General features: G+C 36.5%; 1 protein-coding gene and 1 pseudogene across 7 annotated transcripts in view; one reads left to right on the plus strand and one right to left on the minus strand.

Annotated features, from left to right (window-relative positions):
- Positions 1-26,277, plus strand: part of ZMYM5 (zinc finger MYM-type containing 5) — a 51,648-nt gene that overhangs the window by 5,073 nt on the left and 20,298 nt on the right. For 5 of the 7 annotated variants that reach the window (XM_057490444.1, XM_036910172.2, XM_036910171.2 and 2 more), the window contains 5 exons: positions 5,913-6,408; positions 6,646-6,739; positions 22,970-23,255; positions 23,944-24,103; positions 25,051-25,263. In XM_057490444.1, coding sequence (XP_057346427.1) covers positions 5,923-6,408; positions 6,646-6,739; positions 22,970-23,255; positions 23,944-24,103; positions 25,051-25,263 — 1,239 coding nt within the window. In that variant the 5' untranslated portion in view covers positions 5,913-5,922. Of the gene's footprint in view, positions 1-5,912; positions 6,409-6,645; positions 6,740-11,254; positions 11,481-22,969; positions 23,256-23,943; positions 24,104-25,050; positions 25,264-26,277 lie in introns of those variants that run through there. The other 2 variants (XR_008993232.1, XM_057490453.1) reach the window with 2 other exon arrangements.
- On the minus strand, positions 10,479-11,253 carry LOC130680182 (obg-like ATPase 1; annotated as a pseudogene).

Below are 26,277 nucleotides of genomic sequence, written 5' to 3' on the forward strand. Positions count from 1 at the left end.
ATGTATTTTTGAATTTGGTTTGCAATATTTTGTTGAGTATTTTTGCGTCTACATTCATCAGGGATATTGGTCTGTAGTTTTCTTTTTTGGTGGGGGTCTTTGCCTCGTTTTGGTATTAGGGTGATGTTGGCTTTGAATGAGTTTGGGAGTATTCCCTCCTCTTCTCTATTTTGGAAAACTTTAAGGAGAATGGGTATTATGTCTTCTCTGTCTTTCTGATAAAATTCTGAAATAAATCCATCTGGCCCGGGGGTTTTGTTCTTGGGTAGTTTTTTGATTACCGTTTCAATTTCGTTGCTGGTAATTGGTCTGTTTAGATTTTCTGTCTCTTTCTGAGTCAGTCTTGGAAGGTTGTATTTTTCTAGGAAGCTGTCTATTTCTCCTAGGTTTTCCAGCTTGTTAGCATATAGGTTTTCATAGTATTCCCTAATAATTCTTTGTATTTCTGTGGGGTCTTTCATGATTTTTCCTTTCTCGTTTCTGATTCTGTTGATGTGTGTTGACTCTCTTTTCCTCTTAATAAGTCTGGCTAGAAGCTTATCTATTTTGTTTATTTTCTAGAAGAACCAGCTCTTGGTTTCATTGATTTTTGCTAGTGTTTTATTCTTCTCAATTTTATTTATTTCTTCTCTGATCTTTATTATGTCCCTCCGTCTGCTGACCTTAGGCCTCAATTGTTCTTCTTTTTCCAATTTCGATAATTGTGACATTAGACAATTCATTTGGGATTGTTCTTCCTTCTTTAAATATGCCTGGATTGCTATATACTTTCCTCTTAAGACTGCTTTTCCTGTGTCCCACAGAAATTGTGGGTTTGTGTTGTTGTCATTTGTTTCCATATATTGCTGGATCTCCATTTTAATTTGGTCGTTGATCCATCGATTATTCAGGATCCTCTTTGGATCCCGTCTCTCAGGAGTTCTGTGTGCCTCCGTAGTCTGAGCAACTATTTCCTCCCCCAGTTTGGGGACGTTCTCTGCAATTATTTCTTCAAACACACTTTCTATCCCTTTTTCTCTCTGTTATTCTTCTGGTACCCCTATAATGCAGATATTGTTCTTTTGGATTGGTCACACAGTTCTCTTTATATTGTTTCATTCCTGGAGATCCTTCTATCTCTCTCTATGTCAGCTTCTATGCGTTCCTGTTCTCTGGTTTCTATTCCATCAATGGCCTCTTGCATCTTATCCATTCTGCTTATATATCCTTCCAGAGATTGTTTCACTTCTGTAATCTCCATCTGGACGTCATCCCTTAGCTCTTGTATATTTCTCTGCAGCTCCGTCAGCATGTTTATGGTTTTTATTTTGAATTCTTTTTCAGGAAGACTGGTTAGGTCATCTCCTTCTCAGGGTTTGTGATTTTGGTCTGTATCAAATTCTTTTGCCTTTTCATGGCGATAGAGATAGTTTGCGGAGCTGGCTCAATTGATGGCTGGGAGAACGTCCCTTCTTGTTGGTTTGTGGCCTTCCTCTCCTGGGAGGACAGCGACCTCTAGCGGCTTGTGCTGGGCAACTGTGCGCAGACTGGGCTTCTGATTCTTGCCTGGACGCTATGGAGTTTAGCTCTGCGTTTGCTGTGTGCGTGGCCTGCCTCGGGCTGCTGCTCCAATATGGCAGAGCCACATTGGAGGGGAAATGGCCAGGAGGCTGTTTATCTCCGTGAGGGGCCTCTTAGCTGCCCTGCTGCCTAGGGGGTTAGAGTGCCCAGAGTTCCCTGGGATTCCCAGCCGCTAGGCTAAGTGTCCAGGGACGCTTCCATCCAGCCGTGGGGTCCCTGTCCCTTTAAGACTTTCAAAAAGCACTCACTTTTCTTTTTTCCCCAGGGCGCCACTTGCGGGGACCCGCTCACAGGTCTTACTGTCCTGTTTCCCTACTTTTCAGCACCCCATGCACGCACTGTGTCTGCGTTCTGGTGTGGATGGCTAGGGCTGGCCATTTAGCAGTCCTGGGCCCCCTCTCCCTCCCCGCTCCGACTCCTCTCCTCCCACCAGGAGCTGGGTTGAGGGGCGCTTGGGTCCCGCCAGGCCATGGTTTGTATCTAACCCACTTTGCAAGGCACTGGGTTCTCACAGGTGTGGATGTAGTCTGGCTGTTGTCCTGTGTCTTCTGGTCTCTCTTTTAGGAAGAGTTGTATTTGTTGTATTTTCAAAAATATATGTGGTTTTGGGAGGAGATTTCTGCTGCTCTACTCATGCCCCATCTTGGCTCCACCCTGCTCTGTTTACTTTTGCAAATGCAATCTAAAATAAGGATCAGTAACAGCCTTTATTATGTACTTTTATAAATGCACAGCAGATCCAATTAAGTGTACTTTTATTATGCTCCTTTTATAAATTAGTAAAGTATGTCTGTCTTCCCAAGATTGCTATGAAGCGTGACATGAGTATAAAAGTAGGTAATGTGCCTGGTACATAAGTAATGGCACGTGTGGTACATATTGTTAATGATAGCTAAAATTCTTATCGTATATTTCCTTTGTTTTATTTCTTGACATTTCCTCAGATTTATCTTCCAACCCTTTTACAAGTTTCTCATTTCTGGCAAGGTTTTACTTTCTGGAATTTTTTTTTCTTATGGTCTTTTACTCATCACCATCAACTATCTAGAGTACCAATAGTTTTGTGGTTTTACTTTTTCCTGCATTCTCTCTCTTTCATTTGTATTTTTCTCTTTATTTTTCTTATTAGAAGCTTTCCTCAGATATTTCATACTTCTTGACTGGTCTATTCATGATTAAGAACTGGAAAGTAGAAAGTGGATTGGAAGAGTGAGTTGGGCTTTCACCTTGGAGCTTCACTATACAGTGATTCTTACGGCCTCAATATAATAAAGGCCATACGACAGACCCACAGCCAACATCATACTTAGCAGCAAGAAGCTAATAGCTTCTCCTTTAAGATTGGGACCAAGACAAGGATGCCCACTCTCCCCACTTTTATTCAACATAGTTCTGGAGGTCCTAGCCATGGCAATCAGACAACACAAAGAAATAAAAGGGATCCAGATTAGTAAAGAAGATGTTAAACTGTCCCTGTTTGCAGATGACATGATATTGTTCGTAAAAAACCCTAAAGAATCCACTCCAAAACAAGTAGATCTAATATCTGAATTCAGCAAAGTTGCAGGATACAAAATTAATACACAGAAATCTGTTGCATTCCTATACACTAATGATGAACTAGCAGAAAGAGAAATCAGGAAAACAATTCCATTCACAATTGCATCAAAAAGAATAAAATACCTAGAAATAAACTTAACCAAGGAAGTGAAAGACCTGTACTCTAAAAACTACAAGACACTCCTGAGAGAAATAAAAGAATATACCAATAAATGGAAACACATCCTGTGCTCATGGATAGGAAGAATTAATATTGTCAAAATGGCCATCCTGCCTAAAGCAATCTACAGATTCAATGTGATCCCTATCAAAATACCAATAGCATTCTTCAATGAACTAGAGCAAATAGTTCTAAAATTCAGATGGAAAAGTAAAAGACCCCAAATAGCCAAAGCAATCCTGAGAAAGAAGAAGAAAGCTGGGGCATTACACTCCCTGATTTCAAGCTCTACTACAAATCGACAGTAATCAAGACAATTTGGTACTGGCACAAGAATAGACCCATAGACCAATGGAACAGACTAGAGAGCCCAGATACAAACCCAAGCATGTATGGTCAATTAATATATGATGATGAAGCCATGGACATACAATGAGGAAATAACAGCTTCTTCAACAACTGGTGTTGGCAAAACTGGACAGCTACATGCAAGAGAATGAAACTGGATTATTGTCTATCCCCATACACAAAAGTTAACTCAAAATGGATCAAAGACCTGAATGTAAGTCATGAAACCATAAAACTCTTACAAGAAAACATAGGCAAAAATCTCTTGAATATAAACATGAGCAACTTTTTCCTGAATGCATCTCTTCGGGCAAGGGAAACAAAAGCAAAATAAACACATCGGACTACAACAAACTAAAAAGTTTCTGTACAGCAAAGGATACCATCAACAAAACAAAAAGCGTTTTTTTCCCCTACAGTATGGAAAATGTATTTGTAAATGACATATCCAACAAAGAGTTAACATCCAAAATATATAAAGAACTCACATGCCTCAACAAACAAAAAGCAAATAACCCAATTAAAAATGGGCAGAGGATGTGAACAGATAGTTCTCCAATGAAGAAATTCAGATAGCCAACAGTCAGATGAAAAGATGTTCCACATCACTAATTATCAGGGAAATACAAATTAAAACCACAATGAGATATCACCTCATACCAGTTAGGATGGCCAGTATCAAAAATACTAAGAATAAGTAATGCTGGTGAGGATGTGAATAAAGGGGAACCCTTCTACACTGATGGTGGGAGTGGAAGCTGGTTCAACCATTGTGGAAAGCAATATGGAAGTTCCGCAAAAAACTAAAAATAGAAATACTGTTTGACCCAGGAATTTCACTCCTCGGAATTTATCCAAAGAATACAAGTTCTCAGATTCTAAAAGACATGGGCACCCCTATGTTTATCACAGCACTATGTACAATAGCCAAGAAATGGAAGCAACCGAAGTGTCCCTCAGTATATGAATGGATAAACAAGAGGTGGTACATATACACAGTGGAATACTATTCAGCTATAAGAAGAAAACAAATCCTACCATTTGCAACAACATGGATGAAGCTGGAGGATGTTATGCTCAGTGAAGTAAGTCAGGCAGAGAAAGACAAGTACCAAATGATTATCCTCATTTGTGGAGTATAACAATGAAGCAAAACTGAAGGAACAAAACAGCAGCAGACTCACAGACTCCAAGAAGGGGCTAGTGGTTACCACAGGGGAGGGCGGGTGGGGAGGGAGGGAGAAGGAGATCAAGAGGTGTTATGATCAGTACACATGGTGTGAGGGGGATCATGGTGAATTCAGAGTAGCACAGAGAAGACAAGTAGTGACTGTGTGGCTTTTTATTACACTGATGGACAGTGACTCCAATGAGTTATGGCAGGAGGTGGGAGGGACTCGGTTATTTGGGTGAATGTAGTAACCACATTGTTTTTCATGTGAAACCTTCATAAGAGTGTATATCAATAATACCTTAATAAAAAAATTGTAATGAAAAAGTGAAAAAAAAGTTGGTAGTTTAGAAAACTAAATCAATGAAATGAAGTAATTTGGTCCTTTGTCATACCTAGTGTGTAGTAGTGTTTGTTGAATATAACAGAGTGGTTCAGGATTTAGGGCCTAGAGTTAGGGTCCTTAGTTCAAGTCCTATTTGGGCTTACTCAGAACAGTTTAGTTAGCTTCTCTTTTCTGCTCTGTAAAATGAGTTAAATTAACCTACATCATGGGGTGGTTTTCAGAATTTTACATAAAATACCCATAGCATAATATCTGGCCATTCCAAGATAGGAACAAGAAAGATTCAGAAAGATTTAATCAAGTAGTTAGGTTGGAAGCAGAGAATTTGAAAGACAATGACAGAAACACCAGGGAAATGGGGATTGGACAATATCATAGTCATTTTAGTAGTTAAAAAAATGTACAGTACAGTGAATCTCCTTGCACCCAGGATTGTTACTTGATTGAATTATTTTGTTTCTGTTTTCTGTTTCAAAGGAAGACTTAGAATTTTTTTTTCACTATAAAGGGTGAAGAGGGTGTAAATTGAATGTTATAAAATGAATTTTAAAAATTTCTTAAGGACTGCCAAACATTTGATTAATTTCCATCAAACTGAAGAAGTAGCATTGAAAAAGCTAATGGGAGAGGAAAAACAGATTGGGTGACATTTTTTTCCCTAGGAGTTAGATAAAAATCACATAAAGATTTTAACATTTTTATTTGTGTTATTTCATTGCAATAATCATAATACACTAGAACTTTTTTCTTTTCTCTGTCTCTTTCAGGTTCTTTGGCATGGATAAATGTTCAGTAGGAGGATTAGACTCTACTGGACAGACTCCTGTTTTATTGGGGAATGCAGCCATGGCAGCTAGACGCATAGACATAGGAAATTCTTTTGGTAACCCAACTAGTCCTTTAGGTAATACATCTAAAAACTCAGCAGTGGAAGAAGAGGATGATGATGTTGTATTTATTGAATCTATACAACCTCCTTCAACTTCTGCCCCAGCAATAATTGATCAAAGAAATCTTCTATTTGCTTCCTCAAGAAATGAAAATGTACAAGGAAATTATTCCATAATTCTTCCTTCCTCAAGAGATTTAGCTTCTCAGAAGGGAAATATAAGTGAGACAATTGTTATTGATGATGAAGAGGACACAGAAACAAATGAAGGGGAAAAGAAAAATTGTCCCAGCTTCACTGAATGGGGACTTCCTGGAACTAAAAATAGAATCAAAGATTTGGATTTCTCCACTTCCAGTCTTTCAAGAAGTAAGGTAAATGCAGGAATGGGTAATAGTGTTATCACTACAGAATCGACTCTGAAATTCATATTGATAATGTTACAACCTTAGAAACAGGTGTAAGCTCTGTGAATGATGGGCAAGATAAGAACTAAATGTTCACATGTAACATCACTGTAGAATACCAACTTGGGAGATGTCGCTAAAGAACTTCAGTCAAGTAATTTTGGTGTTAATATACAAACATACACCCCATCTTTAACTTCACAGACCAAGACTGCAGTAGGACCTTTTAATCCTGGTAGAATCAGTATGGCAGGAGATGAATTTCAGCATGGAGGATTTACAACTCATCATAGTCCTGGTAAGCAGTAAGTAATATTAAATATTTTCCTTTCACCCCACATAAACTTCCAGCTGTTATTTTTTTAGTGTACATATCTATTTTATTTTTATTTCATATGTGAAATATATTACTTCTCTTGACTTTCACATTAAGATAGAATAATTTACTTAATAATAAGTATGTAGTCTACTTGATCTCTGAATTTTTGGAAATACAATCTATTTTACCCACTGTGGTTTAAATCTAAAGTGTTTTAATTGAAAACTTCCATAGCAACTAACTACCACCACCCTTGTTTACTAGCATTTTAATGCATTAAATTAGCATTTAATGCAAGAATCATGGAATTAAAAAAAAGTGAACTGAAGGAATAAGGTAATATTATCTAGTAATTGAATTTTATTGAGTTTATAATTACATAAGGGAATTTCAGTTTCAGCTTTTCAGAGCTTGCTTTTGGGTGCTTGTCTCTGATTTAAAAATTTTTAAATGTCTTTAAATCCACATCTTAGTGGTTGCTTCATTTTAAAACCTGGAAAAGTTTCTTACCTATATATCAGAGACCTGTATTTTAAAAGCTTTTACATGAACAGTCGTGTTTTGATAAAACTAAAATATAATCAAAGTTACATAAAACTTACCAAATATTTCTTGTGACTTTTTCATAACTTAGGGTGGGTTTTTTTTTTAATGTTTTCATTGTTTTGGTGTTGTTTTTTAGCCATTTTAGTGCTTTTAGTTATTGACCAAGTTAGAATTTTGGGAAAGGACTGAAAAGTAACTAGAGCTAAGAACCTAATTACTTAACTGCTTTAATGAAATATTAGTATTTTTTTCTTTAATTTTTAAAAATATTTTCTGTGGTTAGAATATTACATGATTACTGCAGAGTATTTAGAAGAAATCATAGAAATAAGAAAATGTCTGGTTTTTAAACATTTTAAACTCAGATGACTGAGTAATTTAGAGCATATTATATATAGTTTTGTGTTCTATTGACATTGTCTAAATATCATTTTAAAAAAAGATGTTTCAGTGGCTATAAAATATTCTTTTGAGATACCCATTCCTCTACTTTTATTTAGTGCTCACATGGTTTCCCATTTTTTTACTGATGAAACTCTACACTAAATGTCTTTGTTTTTACATTGTCTGTTATTTCATAGGACAGTTCTTAAACCTTCCAGTCTCAGTTTTACTCTTAAAAATGATTTTTTTATTTTATTTATTCATTATCAAGTTAGAAATTAAAACTTAAGAAGTATTAAAACTATTCATTTAATAGTAACTACATGTTATGATAAATGCCATTTTTAATGAAAATTATTTTCAAAAGTATAGTGAAAAGTGACGTTTTGTATTTTTGCAAAAACCTCTTTTGAGTGTGACTTAATGTAAGACAGTGAAATATATATGTAGCTCCTCACATCTATTTCTACATTGAATCTGTTGCAATGTCTTGTTTGTTGGAAGTATAAGAAGAAAACCTGGCCTCACACAGATATGGGGTTGTAGAAAGGAGCAGTATTTTAATGGCCTTTTTACATATTTATGGATAATGCTTTGTGGGTGTTTCGCTTTGGAACAGCACCAAAACTTGATAAGTGCTCATTTCTTAAAGGTTCTTTCAGGTTGGCATCTGACAGCATAGAGTGAACTTTTCATACTCTGTTACATTAAAATCCATTCATCTTTGAATAGATCTTTTACCAATGTGTCATTGGTAATGTTGTGCTTTGGTTATTTGGAAAATACTGAGCAGTGAGTTACACAGATCTAAATGACGATCTTGAGGAAGAACACTTTAGAAAGCTGTCAAACTCACAGTGGATACAAGTTTTCAAATATTCTGATTTTCACTTAAAAGCTCAAATTTTCTCATTGGCAACAAATGTCATTTTTCTTGAAGTGACAGGCTCATTTGATTTATTTTCAAGAAAATGTCTAAATAACCAGTTTGTTTAATAATTCTTTCAAGTAAAAATGGTATTTCATGAAAAAAGGCTAGTTCAGCTTGCAATGCAACACTTTTACAAGTGTTTTTCCATCCTTCCTTAAGACAACCATTGTATTTTGGTATGAAACAGAAGTGGCTTATGCATACTTCCCTGTATGTATCATACCAAATATTAAGATGTAGTCAAACACTGAAATCGAATAAACTTAATACTAATTTTTACTGTTTCATAAGGACATCTATTGTATAATAAATAATTTCATTGGCTTTTATCCTTGGTTCTTGGGAGATAAACTAAATCCTTGGAGTTCCCCAAGTAGAGGAGTGTGTTTTCTGTTCATGAGCCCTTTGGATGACCCCTGAATTTGTGCTAAGAGGTCAGATGACTGAGGCTGAGGGAGGGTCACCAGAAAGATCAACCATGTGATTAGAATGTTGGGGGTTGGAGCCGGCCCAGCCTCAAGGGAGGCTAGAGACTTGAGTTCAGTCAATGCAATGAGTGATTCTGTCAGGCATATCTATACACTGAAACACCAATGAACTCTGTTGACACTGAAGCTCAGTACATCCTCCTTGTTGGTGAACCCTTGCATGTGCCAGGTGGTTTGAAACTACCTGGCTCCTGGAGAGTAGGTGCAGAAGCTCTGTATTTAGGGCCCTTCCAGACCTCTCCCTTACAGGTCTCTTCATTTGGCTAATCCTGATTTGTATCCTTTATAATAAAGTTGTGGTTTTAAGTATAGAGCTTTCCTTAGTTCTGTGAGTCAGTATCAAATCTGAAGATCTTAGGAACTTCCCAGATTTATAGCTACTTGGCCAGAAGTACAGGTGGCATCTGATGCTAATTCCAGGTGGTTAGTGTCAGATATGTATTGACTGGTTGGTGTTAGAATAACAACCATAAATAAAGATGGCACATTTGCTTTTCTGCAAGTATGTGATAGCGAAGAAAATCTTAATAGTATAGCTTGGTTCCACTGCCGGCAGTTTTGCCCATCATTGCTACTGCACCATTAGTGCAAATGCCAACACAGTGGAAAAGACAAATAATCTCAGTATTTTTTCAGAAATAGTTTGGCCTCATAGATCCCCTTTTATTTCTTCTAATACAGTGTTGAATAGAAGAAGTATGAGTATAAAAGCCTTGTCTTAATTTTTGATTTGAGGCTGGGAGGAAGCATTTGACATTTCATCATTAAATATATTACTAGCTTGTGTAATGCATGAATACCTTTTCTGTTTATAATTCATTTAATAGTTATTTGAGATTGTTTCCGGTCTTTTCAATTGCAGACAGACTTGAGTATCGTGAATATCTCTGTAAGTCTGGCACACTTGTCTTAATTTCTTGTGAAGTTTATACAGGTGGAATTGCTAAGTCAAAAATGTCAACATGTTTTTGGTTTTTTTTTTGGTTTTGTCAAATGTTTTATTGAGTGTAGACATCTGGAGTACTGTAAAACATGCATTATCTGTAGATTCAGAAAGGAGCAAGTTGTATTGTCCTCTTTGTCAAATGTGTCAGGCTTGGCATACATGATGGAGATTAATGAAGTATCATGAGAGTAATATGGTTCCTGAACAGCTCCTACAATTTGGAGTAGGGTATCACGTGAAAAGCAAAGCTGTTCACATTTAGTGAACTTGCATTTAATTGGAGATACACAATATTTTAATTTTAAAACAAATTTTAAAAATTCTTTTTCTAGACAATTCCTATTGCCCCAACTTTATTTCTCCCTTCAGTTTTCAGAAATTTTAATTAAAAAAAAAATCATATGCCTTTTGGAAGTTGTACATTTATCTGAGAAATAACTAAAATGTATTCTTTGATTGCTGAGGTATATTAAATTTGAAGATAATATCTCCATCTTCAACAGTGTAATTTCTGCCTTGTCTATATTTTCCAGCAGCCTTGACCACATTTTCAGAACCTTCTTTAAAATCTTCATATTTCATCACTTCAGCCATAATGAATCCTTTTTCAAAATCTGTGTGAATCTTTCCTGCAGCTGGAGGGGCCTTCGTCCCGTTCCTGATGGTCCATGCACGCACTTCATCTGAGCCTGCAGTGAGAAAGTATTCTAGTTGGAGTGCTGCAAACCCAGCCTTAATGATCTTTGGCAAAGTGCTTTCTGTCATGTTTGCTTCCAGATACTTCTGTCTCTCCTCAGCACTGAATTCTTGCAGTTTGAGTTCCAAGTCCCCACTAAAAGGAATGACTAAGGCACCTGGGTCACACTTGTCCACTCACTCTTTAATTTTTATCAACCATTTGTTTTTCTTCCTAATGTAGTCTTTTTCAGAAAGATTAACCAAGTAGACCATTGGTTTTGAAGTCAGAAATAAGTTTTTATTCAACACTTCAATCTCTTTGTCATTCCAGTCATGATAGAAGTGAACAGGCTTCTTTTGATCTATAACCCAGGATTTGACTTTGCACATTATGTCATATTCAGGTTTTAGTATTTTATCTCCTCTCTCAGCCACTTTTTCTAGTTTATCTATAATGGGCCCAATCATTTCCTCATCTTGAAGCTGAAGTTCTTCATGTATTATTTCTATATCTCCAATAGGATATACACTTCCTTCAACATGTGTGATATCATCATCTTCAAAAGCACGTGTTAAATGAAAGATTCCGTAACAGGCACTAATATCACATAAAAAGGCATTTCCCAGGCGTTGCCCATTGAGCTCTTTTTACAAGACCAGCAATATCCACTACATTTAAAAAGGCAGGAATTTTGCTTGCTGGTTTGTGGTACTGGCAAAGGAAGTCGGACCTTTCATGTGGCACAGGTACTCTGCTCTCATTAGGATCAATAGTGCAGAATAGGAAGTTTTATGCAGAGCCCTGACTATTGGTTAATACATTGAAGAAGGTAGACTTCCCAACATTTGGCAATACAACAATACCAATTTTCAAGAAGGTTACAAATCTTCCAGTGATTAGGGGGTGCTTTAATTCCATCACCTCCCCTTTTGGGGGGCTTCATGCTCGTGGCGGGCCATGACGGGTGTCCCAGCAGCAGCGGGAGACAAGCCCTGCAGGCAGCCGGAGGCGGGGAAGGAGGAGAGAGAGCACAGGCCTGGCCTCTCCGCCCAGCTGCATGCACGATGGCTGCAGCAGCACAGCGGGGCACGGCGGGCTGTCAACATATATTTTAAAGCTTTTGATGGTTAATGTAAATTGTCCCCATCAGAAAATTGTATTACTTTACCAACAACATAAAAAGGACTTTTTTGTTGTCCGTTTTTTTTCCATATTTATAAGTTCTCCTCAGGGGTAGGAGTGTTATTTAATGTTTGATAAACTGATCATTGAAAGTTGGTATCATAATTTAATTTATACATTATTGAACTTTTTAGAGATAAATTTACAGACTTTATGAATTGATTCAAGCATGTTTGTCATTTATTCCTATGTACATCTTTTGTTTATTGATTGAATTGAGTTAAACCTGAGAAATACAAAAAACTTGTGATCTCTGTCAAAGGATGTGTTAAAACTTAAAAGCAATTGTGGATGTTGATTTGAAATAATGTCTGTTGAAAGTCATTTTTGGGTCTGTTTATTTCATGCTTTTACTTATTTTTTGTTTTGTATTTCCTAAATTTTAGATGCACACATATGTAAGTATGAATTTCATCCATGTACACATAAGATTTTAAGTGGAGTTAAAATCAGAAGTCTCGTCTGTATTTTTTTTATGTTTCAGCCTTGACCACTTTTCACCTTCTGGAGTAAATTGAAGTTGTGTATTTAATGGTGAAGGTGGATAAGTAAGATGCTTTTTAATGTAAAAGCTTAGCATAGACTGATACTATAAAAAAGTATACCATGATTAGATGCATACTAACATTCCACTGAAATTGTGGTCATAATCAAAACTACGTTCAAACAGTATTTGATTACTCTTGGATTTATTTTTATTTTTGTCATCCCTTATCATTAATTCAAAACTATTTTATATTCCTGTGGTATTTCCTGATCACATAAAATACCAGTGATTTTCAAATGTAACAGAAAACACTAAAGAATCCACTTGAAACTCATAAATGAAGAGGTTATTGGCTATTTCTAAACTTTTTTGTTGTTGTTATCATTAATCTACAGTTACATGCAGAACATTATGTTTACTAGGCTCCCCCCTTCACCAAGTCCCCCCCATAATCCCCATTACAGTCACTGTCCATCAGCGTAGTAAGATGCTGTAGAATCACTAAATGCCTTCTCTGTGTTGCACAGCCCTCCCCATGCCCCCCCCCCACATTATACATGCTAATCATAATGCCCCCTTTCTTTTTCCCCGCCCTTATCCCTCCCTTCCCACCCATCCTCCCCAGATCCTTTCCCTTTGGTAACTGTTAGTCCATTCTTGGATTCTGTGATTCTGCTGCCATTTTGTTCCTTCAGTTTTTCTTTGTTCTTATACTCCACATATGAGTGAAATCATCTGGTATTTGTCTTTCTCTTCCTGGCTAATTTCACTGAGCATAATACCCTCTAGCTTCATCCATGTTGTTGCAAATAGTATGATTTGTTTTCTTCTTATGGCTGAATAATATTCCATTGTGTATATGTACCACATCTTCTTTATCCATTCATCTACTGATGGACACTTAGGTTGCTTCAATTTCTTGGCTATTGTAAATAGTACTGCGATAAACATAGGGGTGCATCTGTCTTTTTCAAACTGGGCTGCTGCATTCTTAGGGTAAATTCCTAGAATTGGAATTCCTGGGTCAAATGGTATTTCTATTTTGAGCTTTTTGAGGAACCTCCATACTGCTTTCCACAATGGTTGAACTAATTTACATTCCCACCAGCAGTGTAGGAGGGTTCCCCTTTCTCTGCAACCTCACCAGTATTTGTTGTTGTTTGTCTTTTGAATGGTGGTGATGCTTACCAGTGTGAGGTGATTTCTCACTGTGGTTTCAATTTGCATTTCTCTGATGACTAGTGATGTGCAGCATCTTTTCATGTGTCTGTTGGCCACCTAGATTTCTTCTTTGGAGACCTCTCTGTTCAGCTCCTCTCCCCATTTTTTAATTGGGTTATTTGCTTTTTGTTTGTTGAGGTGCATGAGCTCTTTATATATTTTGGATGTCAACCCTTTATCGGATCTGTCATTTACGAATATATTCTCCCATATATTCTTTTCATTCTATTGATGGTGTCCTTTGCTGTACAGAAGCTTTTCAGCTTGATATAGTCCCACTTGTTCATTTTTGCTTTTGTTTACCTTGCCCAGGGAGATATGTTCATGAAGTAGTCACTCATGTTTATGTCTAAGAGATTTTTGCCTATGTTTTTTTCTAAGAGTTTTATGGTTTCATGACTTTCGTTCAGGTCTTTGATCCATTTTGAATTTACTTTTGTGTATGGGGTTTGACAGTGATCCAGTTTCATTCTCTTACATGTAGCTGTCCAGTTTTGCCAGCAAAATCTGTTGAAGAGACTGTCATTTCCCCATTGTATGTCCATGGTTCATTTATCATATATTAATTGACCATATATGTTTGGGTTAATGTCTGGAATCTCGATTCTGTTCCACTGGTCTGTGGCTCTGTTCTTGTGCCAGTACCAAATTGTCTTGTTTACTGTGGCTTTGTAGTAGAGCTTGAAGTTGGGGAGCGAGATCCCCCCACTTTATTATTCCTTCGCAGGATTGCTTTAGCTGTTCAGGGTCTTTGGTGTTCCCATATGAATTTTACAACTATTTGTTCCAGGTCATTGAAGAATGCTGTTGGTAATTTGATAGGGATTACATCAAATCTGTAGATTGATTTGGGCAGGATGGCCATTTTGATATTAATTCTTCCTAGCTAAGAACATGCAATGAGTTTCCATTTGTTAGTGTCCTCTTTAATTTCTCTTAAGAGTGTCTTATAATGTTCAGGGTATAGGTCTTTCACTTCCTTGGTTAAGTTTATTTCTAGGTATTTATTCTTTTTGATGCAATTGTGAATGGAATTGTTTTCCTGATTTCCCTTCCTATTGGTTCGTTGCTAGTGTATAGGAAAGCTACAGATTTCTATGTGTTAATTTTGTATCTGGCAACTTTGCTGAATTCTGATATTCTAGTAGTTTTGTAGTCAAGTCTTTAGGGTTTTTTATGTACAATATCATGTCATCTGCAAATAGTGACAGTTTAACTTCTTCTTTACCAATCTGGTTTCATGTTTTTCTTTGTTTTGTTTAATTGCCATGGCTAGGACCTCCAGTACTATGTTGAGTAACAGTGGGGAGAGTGGGAATCCCTGTCTTGTACCCAATCTCAGAGGAAAAGCTTGCAGCTTCTCGCTATTCAGTATGATGTTGTCTGTGGGTTTATCCCATTTTGTTGAGAGTTTTTATCGTGAATGGATGTTGAATTTTGTCAAATGCTTTTTCAGCATCTATGGAGATGATCATGTAGTTCTTGTTCTTCTTTTTATTTATGTGGTGGATGATGTTGATGAATTTTTGAATGTTGTACTATTCTTGCATCTCTGGGATGAATCCCACTTGGTCATGGTGTATGATCCTTTTGATGTATTTTTGAATTCAGTTTACTAATATTTTGTTAAGTATTTTTGCATCTACGTTCATCAGGGATATTGGTCTGTAATTTTCTTTTTTGGTGGGGTCTTTGCCTGGTTTTGGTATTAGGGTGATGTTGGCTTCATAGAATGAGTTTGGGAGTATTCCCTCCTCTTCTATTTTTGGGAAACTTTAAGGAGAATGGGTATTATGTCTTTTCTGTATGTCTAATAAAATTCTGAGGTAAATCCATCAGGTCCAGGAGTTTTGTTCTTGGGTAGTTTTTTGATTACCGTTTCAATTTCTTTGCTGGTAATTGGTTTCTTTAGATTTTCTGTTTCTTCCTGGGGCAGTCTTGGAAGGTTGTATTTTCCTAGGAAGTTGTCCATTTCTTCTAGGTTTTCCAGCTTGTTAGCATATAGGTTTTCATAGTATTCTCTAATAATTCTTTGTATTTCTGTGGGGTCCCTCGTGATTTTTCCTTTCTCGTTTCTGATTCTGTTGATGTGTGTTGATTCTCTTTTTCTCTTAATAAGTTTGGCTCGAGGCTTATCTGTTTTGTTTATTTTCCCAAAGAACCAGCTCTTGGTTTCACTGATTTTTTTCTGTTGTTTTATTCTTCTCAATTTTATTTATTTATTCTCTGATCTTTATTATGTCTCTCCTTCTGCTGACTTGAGGCCTCATTTGTTCTTCTTTTTCGAATTTCGATAATTTTGACATTAGACTTCATTTGGGGTTGTTCTTCCTTCTTTAAATATGCCTGAATTGCTATATGCTTTCCTCTTAAGACTGCTTTCGCTGCGTCCCACAGAAGTTGGGGCTTTGTGTTGTTGTTGTCATTTGTTTCCATATATTACTTCATCTCTAATTTAGTTTGGTCATTGATCCATTGATAATATAGGATCATGTTGTTAAGCCTCCATGTGTTTCTGTGCCTTTTTACTTTCTTTGTACAATTTATTTCTAGTTTTATACCTGTGTGGTCTGAGAAGTTGGTTGGTAGAATTTCAATCTTTTGGAATTTTCTGAGGCTCTTTTTGTGGCCTAGTATGTGGTCTATTCTGGAGAATGTTCTATGTGCACTTAAGAAGAATGTGTATCCTGTTGCTTTGGATGTAGAGTTCTATAAATGTCTGTTAGGTCCATCTGTTCTAGTGTGTTGTTCAGGGCCTCTGTGTCCTTACTTATTTTCTGTCTGGTGGATCTGTCCTTTGGAGTGAGTGGTGTGTTGAAGTCTCCTAAAATGAATGCATTGCATTCTATTTCCTCCTTTAATTCTTTAGTATTTGTTTCACATATGCTGGTGCTCCTGTGTTGGGTGCATATATATTTATAATGGTTATATCCTCTTGTTGGACTGACTCCTGTATCATTATGTAATGTCCTTCTTTATCTCTTGTTACTTTCTTTGTTTTGAAGTCTTTTGTCTGATACTAGTACTGTAACACCTGCTTTTTTCTCCTTCTTGTTTGCATGAAATATCTTTTTCCATCCCTTGACTTTTAGTCTGTGCATGTCTTTGGGTTTGAGATGAGTCTCTTGTAAGCAGCATATAGATGGGTCTTGCTTTTTTATCCATTCTATTACTCTGTGTCTTTTGATTGGTGCATTCAGTCCATTTACATTTAGGGTGATTATTGAAAATATGTACTTATTGCCACTGCAGGCTTTAGATTTGTGGTTACCAAAGGTTCAAGTTAGCTTCTTTAGTATCTTTCTGTCTAACTTAACTCGCTTACTGAGCTATTATAAACACTGTCTGATGATTCTTTATTTCTCTCCCTTCTTATTTCTCCTCCTCCATTCTTTATATGTTGGATGTTTTATTCTGTGCTCTTTTGTGTTCCCTTTGACTGCTTTTGTGGGTAGTTAATTTTATTTTTTGCCTTTAGTTAGTATTTGGTTGGTCTGCTCTTTCGCTGTGATTTTATTTTCTCTGGTGACATCTATTTAGCCTTCGGAGTGCTCCCATCTAGAGCAGTTCCTCTAAAATACCCTGTAAACGTGGTTTGTGGGAGGCAAATTCACTCAACTTTTGCTTGTCTGGGAATTGTTTCATCCCTCCTTCATATTTAAGTGATAATCGTGCTGGATATAGTATTCTTGGTTCAAGGCCCTTCTGTTTCATTGCATTAAATATATCATGCCATTCTCTTCTGGCCTGTAAGGTTTCTGTTGAGAAGTCTGATGATAGCCTGGTGGGTTATCCTTTATAGGTGACCTTTTTCCTCTCTCTAGCTGCCTTTAAAATTCTGTCCTTGTCCTTGAGCTTTGCCATTATTTTTGACATATTTTTTTTATGACATATAATTTATTATGACATAATTATTATGTGTCTTGGTGTTGTCCTCTTTAGGTCCCTTCTGTTGGGGGTTCTGTGTGCTTCCGTGGTCTGAGCGACTATTTCCTCCCCCAGTTTGGGGAAGTTTTCAGCAATTATTTCTTCAAATACACTTTCTATCCCTTTTTCTCTTTCTTCTTCTTCTGGTACCCCTATAATGCAGATATTGTTCCTTTTAAACTCGTCACACCATTCTCTTAATATTGTTTCAATCCTCAGATCTTTGTATCTCTCTCTGCGTCAGCTTCTATGCGTTCCTGTTCTCTGGTTTCTAATCCATCAATGGCCTCTTGCATCTCATCCATTCTGCTTTTAAATCCTTCCAGAGATTGTTTTATTTCTTATTCTCCCTCCTTAGCTCTTGCATATTTCTCTGCAAGTCCATCAGTGTGGTTATGACCTTAGTTTTAAATTCTTTTTCAGGAAGATTGATTAGGTCTATCTCCCCAGATTCCTTTTCAGGGGAGACTGTCTGGGTTAATCTGGTCTGTATCAAATTCTTCTGCCTTTTCATGGTGATAGAGGTAGTCATGGGTAGTTGGCACGTGTCAACTGGGAGAACTTCCCTTCTTGCTAGTTTGTGGCCTTTCTCTCCTGGGAGAATGGCGACCTCTAGTGGCTTGTGCTGGGCAGTTGCGTGTAGAGGGGTTTCTGATTCTTGTCTGGCCACTGTGAAGGAAGCTCCGTGCACGGTTGCTATGGTGGGGCGCGCCAGAGCAGGAATGGGTGGGAGGCTGTTTATCGCCGTGAAGGGCCTCGGAGCTGCGCTGCCGCCCACGGGGCTTGGGTGCCCAGTGTTCCCCGGGATTCCCAGCTGCTAGGCTAAGTGTCCTGGGACGTTTCAGTCCAGCTGTGGCATCCCTGTCCCTTTAAGACTTTCAAAAAGCACTCACTTTTCTTTGTCCCAGGTGCTCCGGCGGCGGGGACCCGCTTCAAAGTTTTACTGTCCCGTTTCCCTAGTATCCTGCACCCCATACACTGTGTGTCTGCGCTCCAGTGCGGATGGCTAGGGCTGGGTGTTTAGCAGTCCTGGGCTCCCTCTCCCTCCCTGCTCCAACTCTTCTCCTCCCACTGGGAGCTGGGGTATGGGGTACTCGGGTCCCACTGAGCTGCAGCTTGTATCTTACCCCCTTCATGAGGTGCTGTGTTCTTGCAGGTGCAGATGTAGTCTGGCTGTTGTCCTGTGTCTTCTGGTCTCTCTTTTCGGAGTAGTTGTATTTGTTGTATTTTCAAAAATTCATATGTTTTTCGGAGGAGATTTCCACTGCTCTACTCACACCGCCATCTTGGCTCCTCCCACCTATTTCTAAACTTTTTTTTATGGTACATGGCAATAAATTTCTATTACCTATCATCAGTGATGAATTTACAATAGTTCTGAATTCTCTGATGTTCTATTTTTGGGGTCAAAAGAACTATGTCCTTTAAATAATAAGATTTGCTCTAGAATTCTAGAAAATGTTCACCTTTTGTCAGGGGAAGATGTTTGAAGCATTCTTAAAGTTTAAGTCATTTGTTGAAAGGAATCTTTTTATCACTGTTATTTTTTGTTCTTTGTTTAACTTGAATATAGCATAATCTGATTTTAGTATTAATGCTACATTTTGTTTTTGCATGATGTCAACATCAATAAAAGTAATTTTTACCAGAAGACTTACAGAATAAGGTGGCAGTGATTAGTAATTGTCATAATGTTGTTTATAGTCAAAGGTCCCCACACTGTCTTAACTTTACTTGCTTTGTGCTTCCCACTTGTATAAATTGAAGGCTTTCCAGCACAGGAAAGAGAATAAAACAAGAGCACAATGAGTTATATTTAAACCTAGGGCTTATAAGTTCAAATTTCATCATACAAAATTATAGCTCTGCATAAAGTACCCATAAAACTACATGTTCCATTTATGAAAATAGGATTATGTTAATTAAAGTGGGCATTTGAGTCATTTAGTCCTTTCTTTAACCTTTAGGATAGATTTTTTCAGTGAAAGTTACCCACTCATCACATATCTTTATTTAACAGAAAAACACTCATCACAGAAAATACCTAAACTTGGAAATTGCTCTTGAATCTATGTTGTATTTTTATTGCATTATAAGCATTTATAGCCTTGATACTGATTCTGGGTCATTCTGCAGCATTCTTCTAATAATAATAGACTAGATAATTCTTGTTCTTGCAGAGAATAATTAGGGGGAAAAGAAGACAGAATATATAAAATATCTCTTGAAAGCATCATTGAGCAACAAATACAGTGGAAAAAATTAGAGTTCTGTGATCTGAGAGAACAAGCCCAGGGCTGCTTTTCTCTTACGGTCATGTGTTCAATTCCAAAAAAATATGCTGTGCTTCTAAGTGGAGCTTTCAGCACTCTTACAGGGGCCCACAAAGTGGGATACTGATACAAACAAAAAACAAAACAAAAAAAGCCTTCTAACCTTTGGATTGGGATGTTAACATAATCCTAAGCCTCAATTTGTTTTCAGTTTTTCATATAAGAAACATAAAAAGCAATCGGGGTCATGAGGAGGCAAGGCCATATGACAAAATCGAGGGAAAAAAAACAATAGAAGGCAGCCCATAAGGGATCCAGATAATAGGATTATCAGACAGGTTTAAGGAACTGTTTTAGCACAGCTGAAGAGATGAAAGCAGACTGCAAGATATATCAGAGAAAATCATCCAGACTTATGAAATAAAAAAATGTAAGAGATCTATAATATTTGATGAGAAGAACCTGTAACTAATAACCCAGAAAGAAGAGGAAAGAAATGAGGTGGAAGAAATACAACTAGGAATTTTCTAAAATGGAGAAAAAATATTAATCTACAAATTCAAGACTGTTACAAATCCCAAGCAGGATAAAGAAACCATTAAAAGACATGTATAGAAATCATGGTCAAAATTAGAAACAGTCCAAATGTCCATCAACAGTAGAGTGGATAAATGGTATTAGCCACACAATGAATGGAACACTCAAGAACAGTGAAAAAGAATGAACTGCATGCAGTGTGAATGAACCTTACACACAGGATGTTGGATTAAGGAAAGGAGGGACAAAAGAGTACATGTGATATCGTGTATGGGAAGTTCAAAATAAGACAAAACTAATATTTGATGTTAGAATAGGAATGGCTTGTGGGAAAAGAGGGAAGTTAATGGGAAAAGAGTAAGGCTTCTGGGATGTTGGAAATATTCTGTGTATCTAGGTGGTGGTTGTACAAATACATTCATTTTAGAAAATTGAGCACTGTACTTAAGATATAAACTTTATGTGTATATGTTATTCTTTCATTTAACAATAAAAAAAAACCTGAGTCTGAAATAACTTTCCACTAGCAGATGAACACTAAAGAAATACTAAAAAGTTGTTTATGCAGAAGAGTTTAGATGCAGGAAGAAATGCAGAACACCTAAAAGTCATAGGGTCTAATTAATACTTGCTTTGACTTTTGGGCAAATAACCAAACTTCTAGGCCTTAACTTGCTTTGTGTATAATGAGGGATTTGGACTAAATCTACTAGGCCTCTTCTCTTAAAATTTATTCTGGGAATAGGGCATGGAAGAATTCTGTTGAGACGTTTTAAGTTTAACCTTGGAGACACTAATACTTAAAAATTTGATGCAATTAGAAACTTTGGAATTAGGAGAAATTAAATAGTTGCAGTATAAAGAAAGGGAACATTTGCCTTATGTATGCACCAAAGTTAAAGTGAAAAAAATTTCAGAATCTGATTATTTTCTTAAGTAATATAGTTGCTGTCTCACTTTCCATATATGCCCCCTTTAAGGATGTATAAGTTCACAAAATTAAAAATCCCTGTGTTTTTGTGCAAGTTTATTTTTTTTTTCTGTATTAATGGTAATCTTGTGGTTTGCTGTTTTTTATTTCTGCTTATTAAATCTAGTTTGTTATCCAGATGATTGGCAGACATTTGATCCCAGAATGCAACTGTGTTTGTTCTATAAATGAATGCGTAATTTTTGCTTTCTAAAGGAATGCCTTAGAAGTAGGAAAATTTAGCAATAAGGAGTACTTGGTGATTAAAAAACTTCATATATATGCCATATTCACCAGCATATCATCCTGCTGAATGGAAGAATTCCTTTTGTTGCTTGTTCTGTTGTTTTTGCCTGTAAGATAAAATTATCTTGAAGTAGGACAAAGAAAATTATAAGCAATGGGTGAGAATTTAGAAATAAAAATAGAGTTGTTACTGTTGGTAGTAGGTGAGAGGTCTTTGGAGCTATGACAGAAGGAGTCATAGGCCTCTTGGCTAATGACAGAAGCTATTTTTGAAGAGAGGACAGAATAATTCATTACTCCAGGGCATTGTTTCTCAAAGCCTCACCATCACCAAAGAGCATTTAGAAAAGCAGAACCTCAGGCCCGCTCTCCATAGCTACTGATTTAGAATCTTTTTAACAAGATTCCCAACTGATCTCGTGTGTTAAAGTTTGAGAAGCACTCTTACCTGTATGTAATGTTGTACTATTTTGAAGCTAACAGCAGTTTATGATGGAGGAGTCCCTATGTGAAGTGGGAAGGCCAAGTCTTTCCTGAGTAATCCACCACTTAATATTAAGCCTATGGAATAATATTTTAGAAGTCTGGGAAGAAATTGTGGAAAGAATTGCTTTAAAATGTTACATCTAAATTCTATGTATTTCATAACATTTTGGTGGGAAGAGTACTGATATATACATAATACTTGAAATACATAAAATAGATGTGGGTTGATTGTTTAAAGAGATCAGTAGATAGAAACATGTTAGAGCAAAAGTAGAATAGTGTAGGATCTAGTTGGTAGGCATATAGATGTTCGCCATAAAATCTTTGAACTTTTCTATGTGCTTTAAACTTGTCATAATGTTGGAAAAGGAGTTGTTAGGAAAATGAATATCATATACCAGACTGTATAGTTACCTTTGTATTTGCTTTATTTTAAAACATATTAATACTTACCTCTTAGAGAAGAAAAAATGGCTCATTTTTTGCAAGTTCCCAGTGTACCAAACATAATGCTTTACAATATGCATTACCTCATTTAGTCTTCATAACATTCTAATGAGTTAGGTATCACTGCCAGTTTATAGCTGAGAAAACCAAGACACAGTTTAATATACTTACCCAATCTAGTAAACGCTGAGGATACATTTTGAACCTGGGGAGTCTGACTTAAGAGATAATGGCTATCGTATAGCACAATTCCAGGGCCACCATTTACATTTTTGGCACAATACAAAGTGGATAGTTGGCCTGGAGTTGTGCAACAAGGCTGCTTGGCCTTAACCAGTTGGCTTATGTGGCACTTTACTGTTCTCTTTAACTTGTGCAAAATGAAAATTTTAAATATTTTTCTGATGTGAATTTTGAAATGTTCCATGACTTTGTGTGTGTGTATTTTTTTTTTTTAAGATTCTTGGATCTCCCAGTCAGCATCATTTCCCCGTAATCAGAAACAGCCAAGGGTGGATTCTTTATCACCAATGGCCTCCCTTCCTAAACAGATTTTCCAGCCTTCAGTCCAACAACAACTTATTAAACCAGCTAAAATCACCTGTGCATACTGCAAAAAAACTTTACAGAAGGGACAGACAGCTTATCAACGAAAAGGATCAGCTTACCTTTTTTGTTCTACCACCTGCCTTTCTTCCTTCTCTCCTATGCGTACTCCAAAGAAACGTAATGTGATATGTAAAAAGTAAGCTGTACCTTTCAACATGGCTCCATATACTTGGATACTAGAAGTATAAATCTATGTTCTGAATGTAATTGAAGAGTTGCATAGATTCATGGGTAGAATTGTTGCAGGAGTGTCTAAGTTTATTGAGCTTGCATTATCGTGGAGTATGTCAGAGCTCTGGGCTCATTTGTACTATACTTAACTCGTGGCAGGGAGGTGAATGTAGATCTGCAAATAAATCTGCCCTCTCCCTGCTACTTCCCTTGCCTCAGCCCCTTCCCTATCTTCTACCAAATTACTTACTACTTGAATGCTTCTAAAGTCATAAGAACCTATGGCAAGGTTCTTAAGCTATACAATATTTTTATCTCCAAATCTTCTCATATTATTTAGGAACTCTTGACAATGAAACTAAAGAGTGGATTTATGCTATATAAATCCACTCTTTAATCCAAAATTTGTAGTTGATTCCTAGGGTTAAATCACCAGAAAATGAAAAATGTCCGTTTTTGTTCATATATTTATTTGACTTTTGGTAAAATGGAATGTTCTTAAATTTCGTCTATCCCTTGTGTTTCAGAGATACATTGTTGATTCCTAGGGTTAAATCACCAGAAAATGAAAAATGTCCATTTTTGTTCATATATTTATTTGACTTTTGGTAAAATGGAATGTTCTTAAATTTTGTCTATCCCTTGTGTTTCAGAGATACATCTACAAAAAAGGCTGCTATTATTCCTCAAGTGGAGTCAAGCGAACCCTTCCAAGAATTTTATAGTACATCTTTGTCTCCCTATGAAGTCAACCAGAACCTTAGAAAAAGAGTTAATAAATCAAGATGTATAATCTGTAGTAAACTAACAGAGGTCTGGATTTTTTCTTATTATCTAGGTTAACAGGGACAGTTTTAATTTTTAAGTGCTATTATATGCTCTACATAATGATGCACATGTTCTGAATCTACACAATGAACTTAAAAGGAAGAATAATGGTATGTTAGAACTATCTTATAAACAAATAGCCATTTGCATACTGTGGAAAGTACACGTTTCCATCAAATCTGATGTACACATAAACAAAGTAATCATCTCATGCTGAATTTTGTTCTTACTAGCCATTATTTAACACTAAATAAAAGTGTAGGTTCAAAACATGAAGGAAGCAACTGATCCTGGCACAAGAACATATAGAATAAGTGGGGTGAAAGTAAGTTGATAACGTCACGTTTCTTAAGTGTTATTGCCATCTTTCCAGTTGCTGAAAGCAGCAACAAGCATATAGGCAGTTCTCACTTTAATACATCCTTGGTTACAGAACTTGGTGTTGGTTACTCCAGGGCCTTGCAAATCCAGGACACAATTTTATCTCAGTTCCCACAGAGCAGAACAAAGCAAGAACCACCTTACTTATATATACACAGACACCATCCTGAATATGGGTAATACTGATTCCCTAATCCCCTCCCACAGATTTTCTAGAACACTGAAGTTTTATGGTACTTCAAATTCCCAATCCATTTCTTTTAGCAGGTCAAATCAAAATCTTTTAAACAAGTTCATTTTCTGTACTTAAGTGTAGTTAAGGGGAAGTTCTTACTGATTTTATTGTGTTTTGTTCTGTGAATCATTTTTCCTCACTTTTAAAATCATTCTTTGATTTTACAAAGAAATCAAAGGTAAAAGTGAAAGAATAATGAATAATGAAATGTGCTTTTTAGTCTTTTCTCTGAATGTTTCTCCACTGAGAAATTACTAAAGGTTATTTCTGTGCTAATCTACCTCCTCTATTTATTAAATTCTGGCTTTTCTTTCAGATTCGCCATGAAGTCAGCATTAATAATGTAATACATAAACTGTGCAGTAACCAGTGCTTTAATAAGTACAGATTTGCCAATGGTCTAGTAATGAATTGCTGTGAACAGTGTGGAGAGTACTTGCCCAGTAAAAGTGCTGGAAACAATGTCCTGATCATTGAAGGTCCACAGATGAGATTTTGCTGCCAAGGCTGTGTTAATGAATATAAACAGGTAATTATTTTTAATGAGTTTTAAATGATCAAGTACACAGCTTCTCCATTTGTTTACATTAAGCAGATTTATCTTAGAATCTCAGTTCCATTTTTCTCAGTCTGTCACTGAGCTGCCCCATCTCAAATAAATACTAAAATCGATTGTTGTAAGTTTGTTTTATGCTTGGTGTTAGTTAGCAGGTGTTTCTACTAACTTGTTCTCTACTTTGCACTCCCATGGACAACTTGCTAGTTCTCATTGCTCCACTTTCTCACCAACATTTGGTATTATCTTTTTGATTTAAGCTATTCAAGTGGATATGAAATAATTATCTTACTGTGGTTTTAATTTGAATTTGCCTGATACCTAATAATTCCCTTTTCATCACTCACATGTCTGTTTTGTAAATGGTCTATTCAAGTTGTCAGCTCTTTTTAAAAATGGGTATATCTTCTTATCATTGAGTTGTAGGAATTTTTTATATAATCCATACACATATCTTGTGTGAAATAAGGGATATGGTGTTTGGAAAATTTTCTTCTGGGTAGTGTTTTCATTTTCTTTGTTTTTTAATTACCAAATGTACATAACAGTGATTCAACAGTGCCCCTCCCCCACACACCACCTTTCCCCTTGGTAATCATTACTCACTTATCAGTATCTATGAGACTAATGCTGTTTTATTCCTTATTTTCCTTTGTTTTTATATTCTACAAATAAGTGAAACCATATGGTATTGGTTTTTATTTGCATTTCCCTGATAATTAGTGATGTGGAGCATCTTTTCATGTGCCTGTTGTCCATATGAATTTCTTCTTTGGAGAAGTATCTATTCAGATCCTCCACCCATGTTTTAATTAGGTTATTTGCTTTTTGGTTGTTGACGTGTGTGAGTTCTTTATATATTTTCTATGTTAACCCCTTGTCAGATAATGTTGTTTACAAATATATTCTCCCATACTGTAGGATGCCTTTTTCTACTGATGATGTGCTTTGCTGTACAGAAGCTTTGTAGTGTAATGTAGTCCCATT

This window comes from Manis pentadactyla, chromosome 2 (assembly GCF_030020395.1).
Source record: "Manis pentadactyla isolate mManPen7 chromosome 2, mManPen7.hap1, whole genome shotgun sequence".
Lineage (NCBI taxonomy): Eukaryota > Metazoa > Chordata > Mammalia > Pholidota > Manidae > Manis > Manis pentadactyla.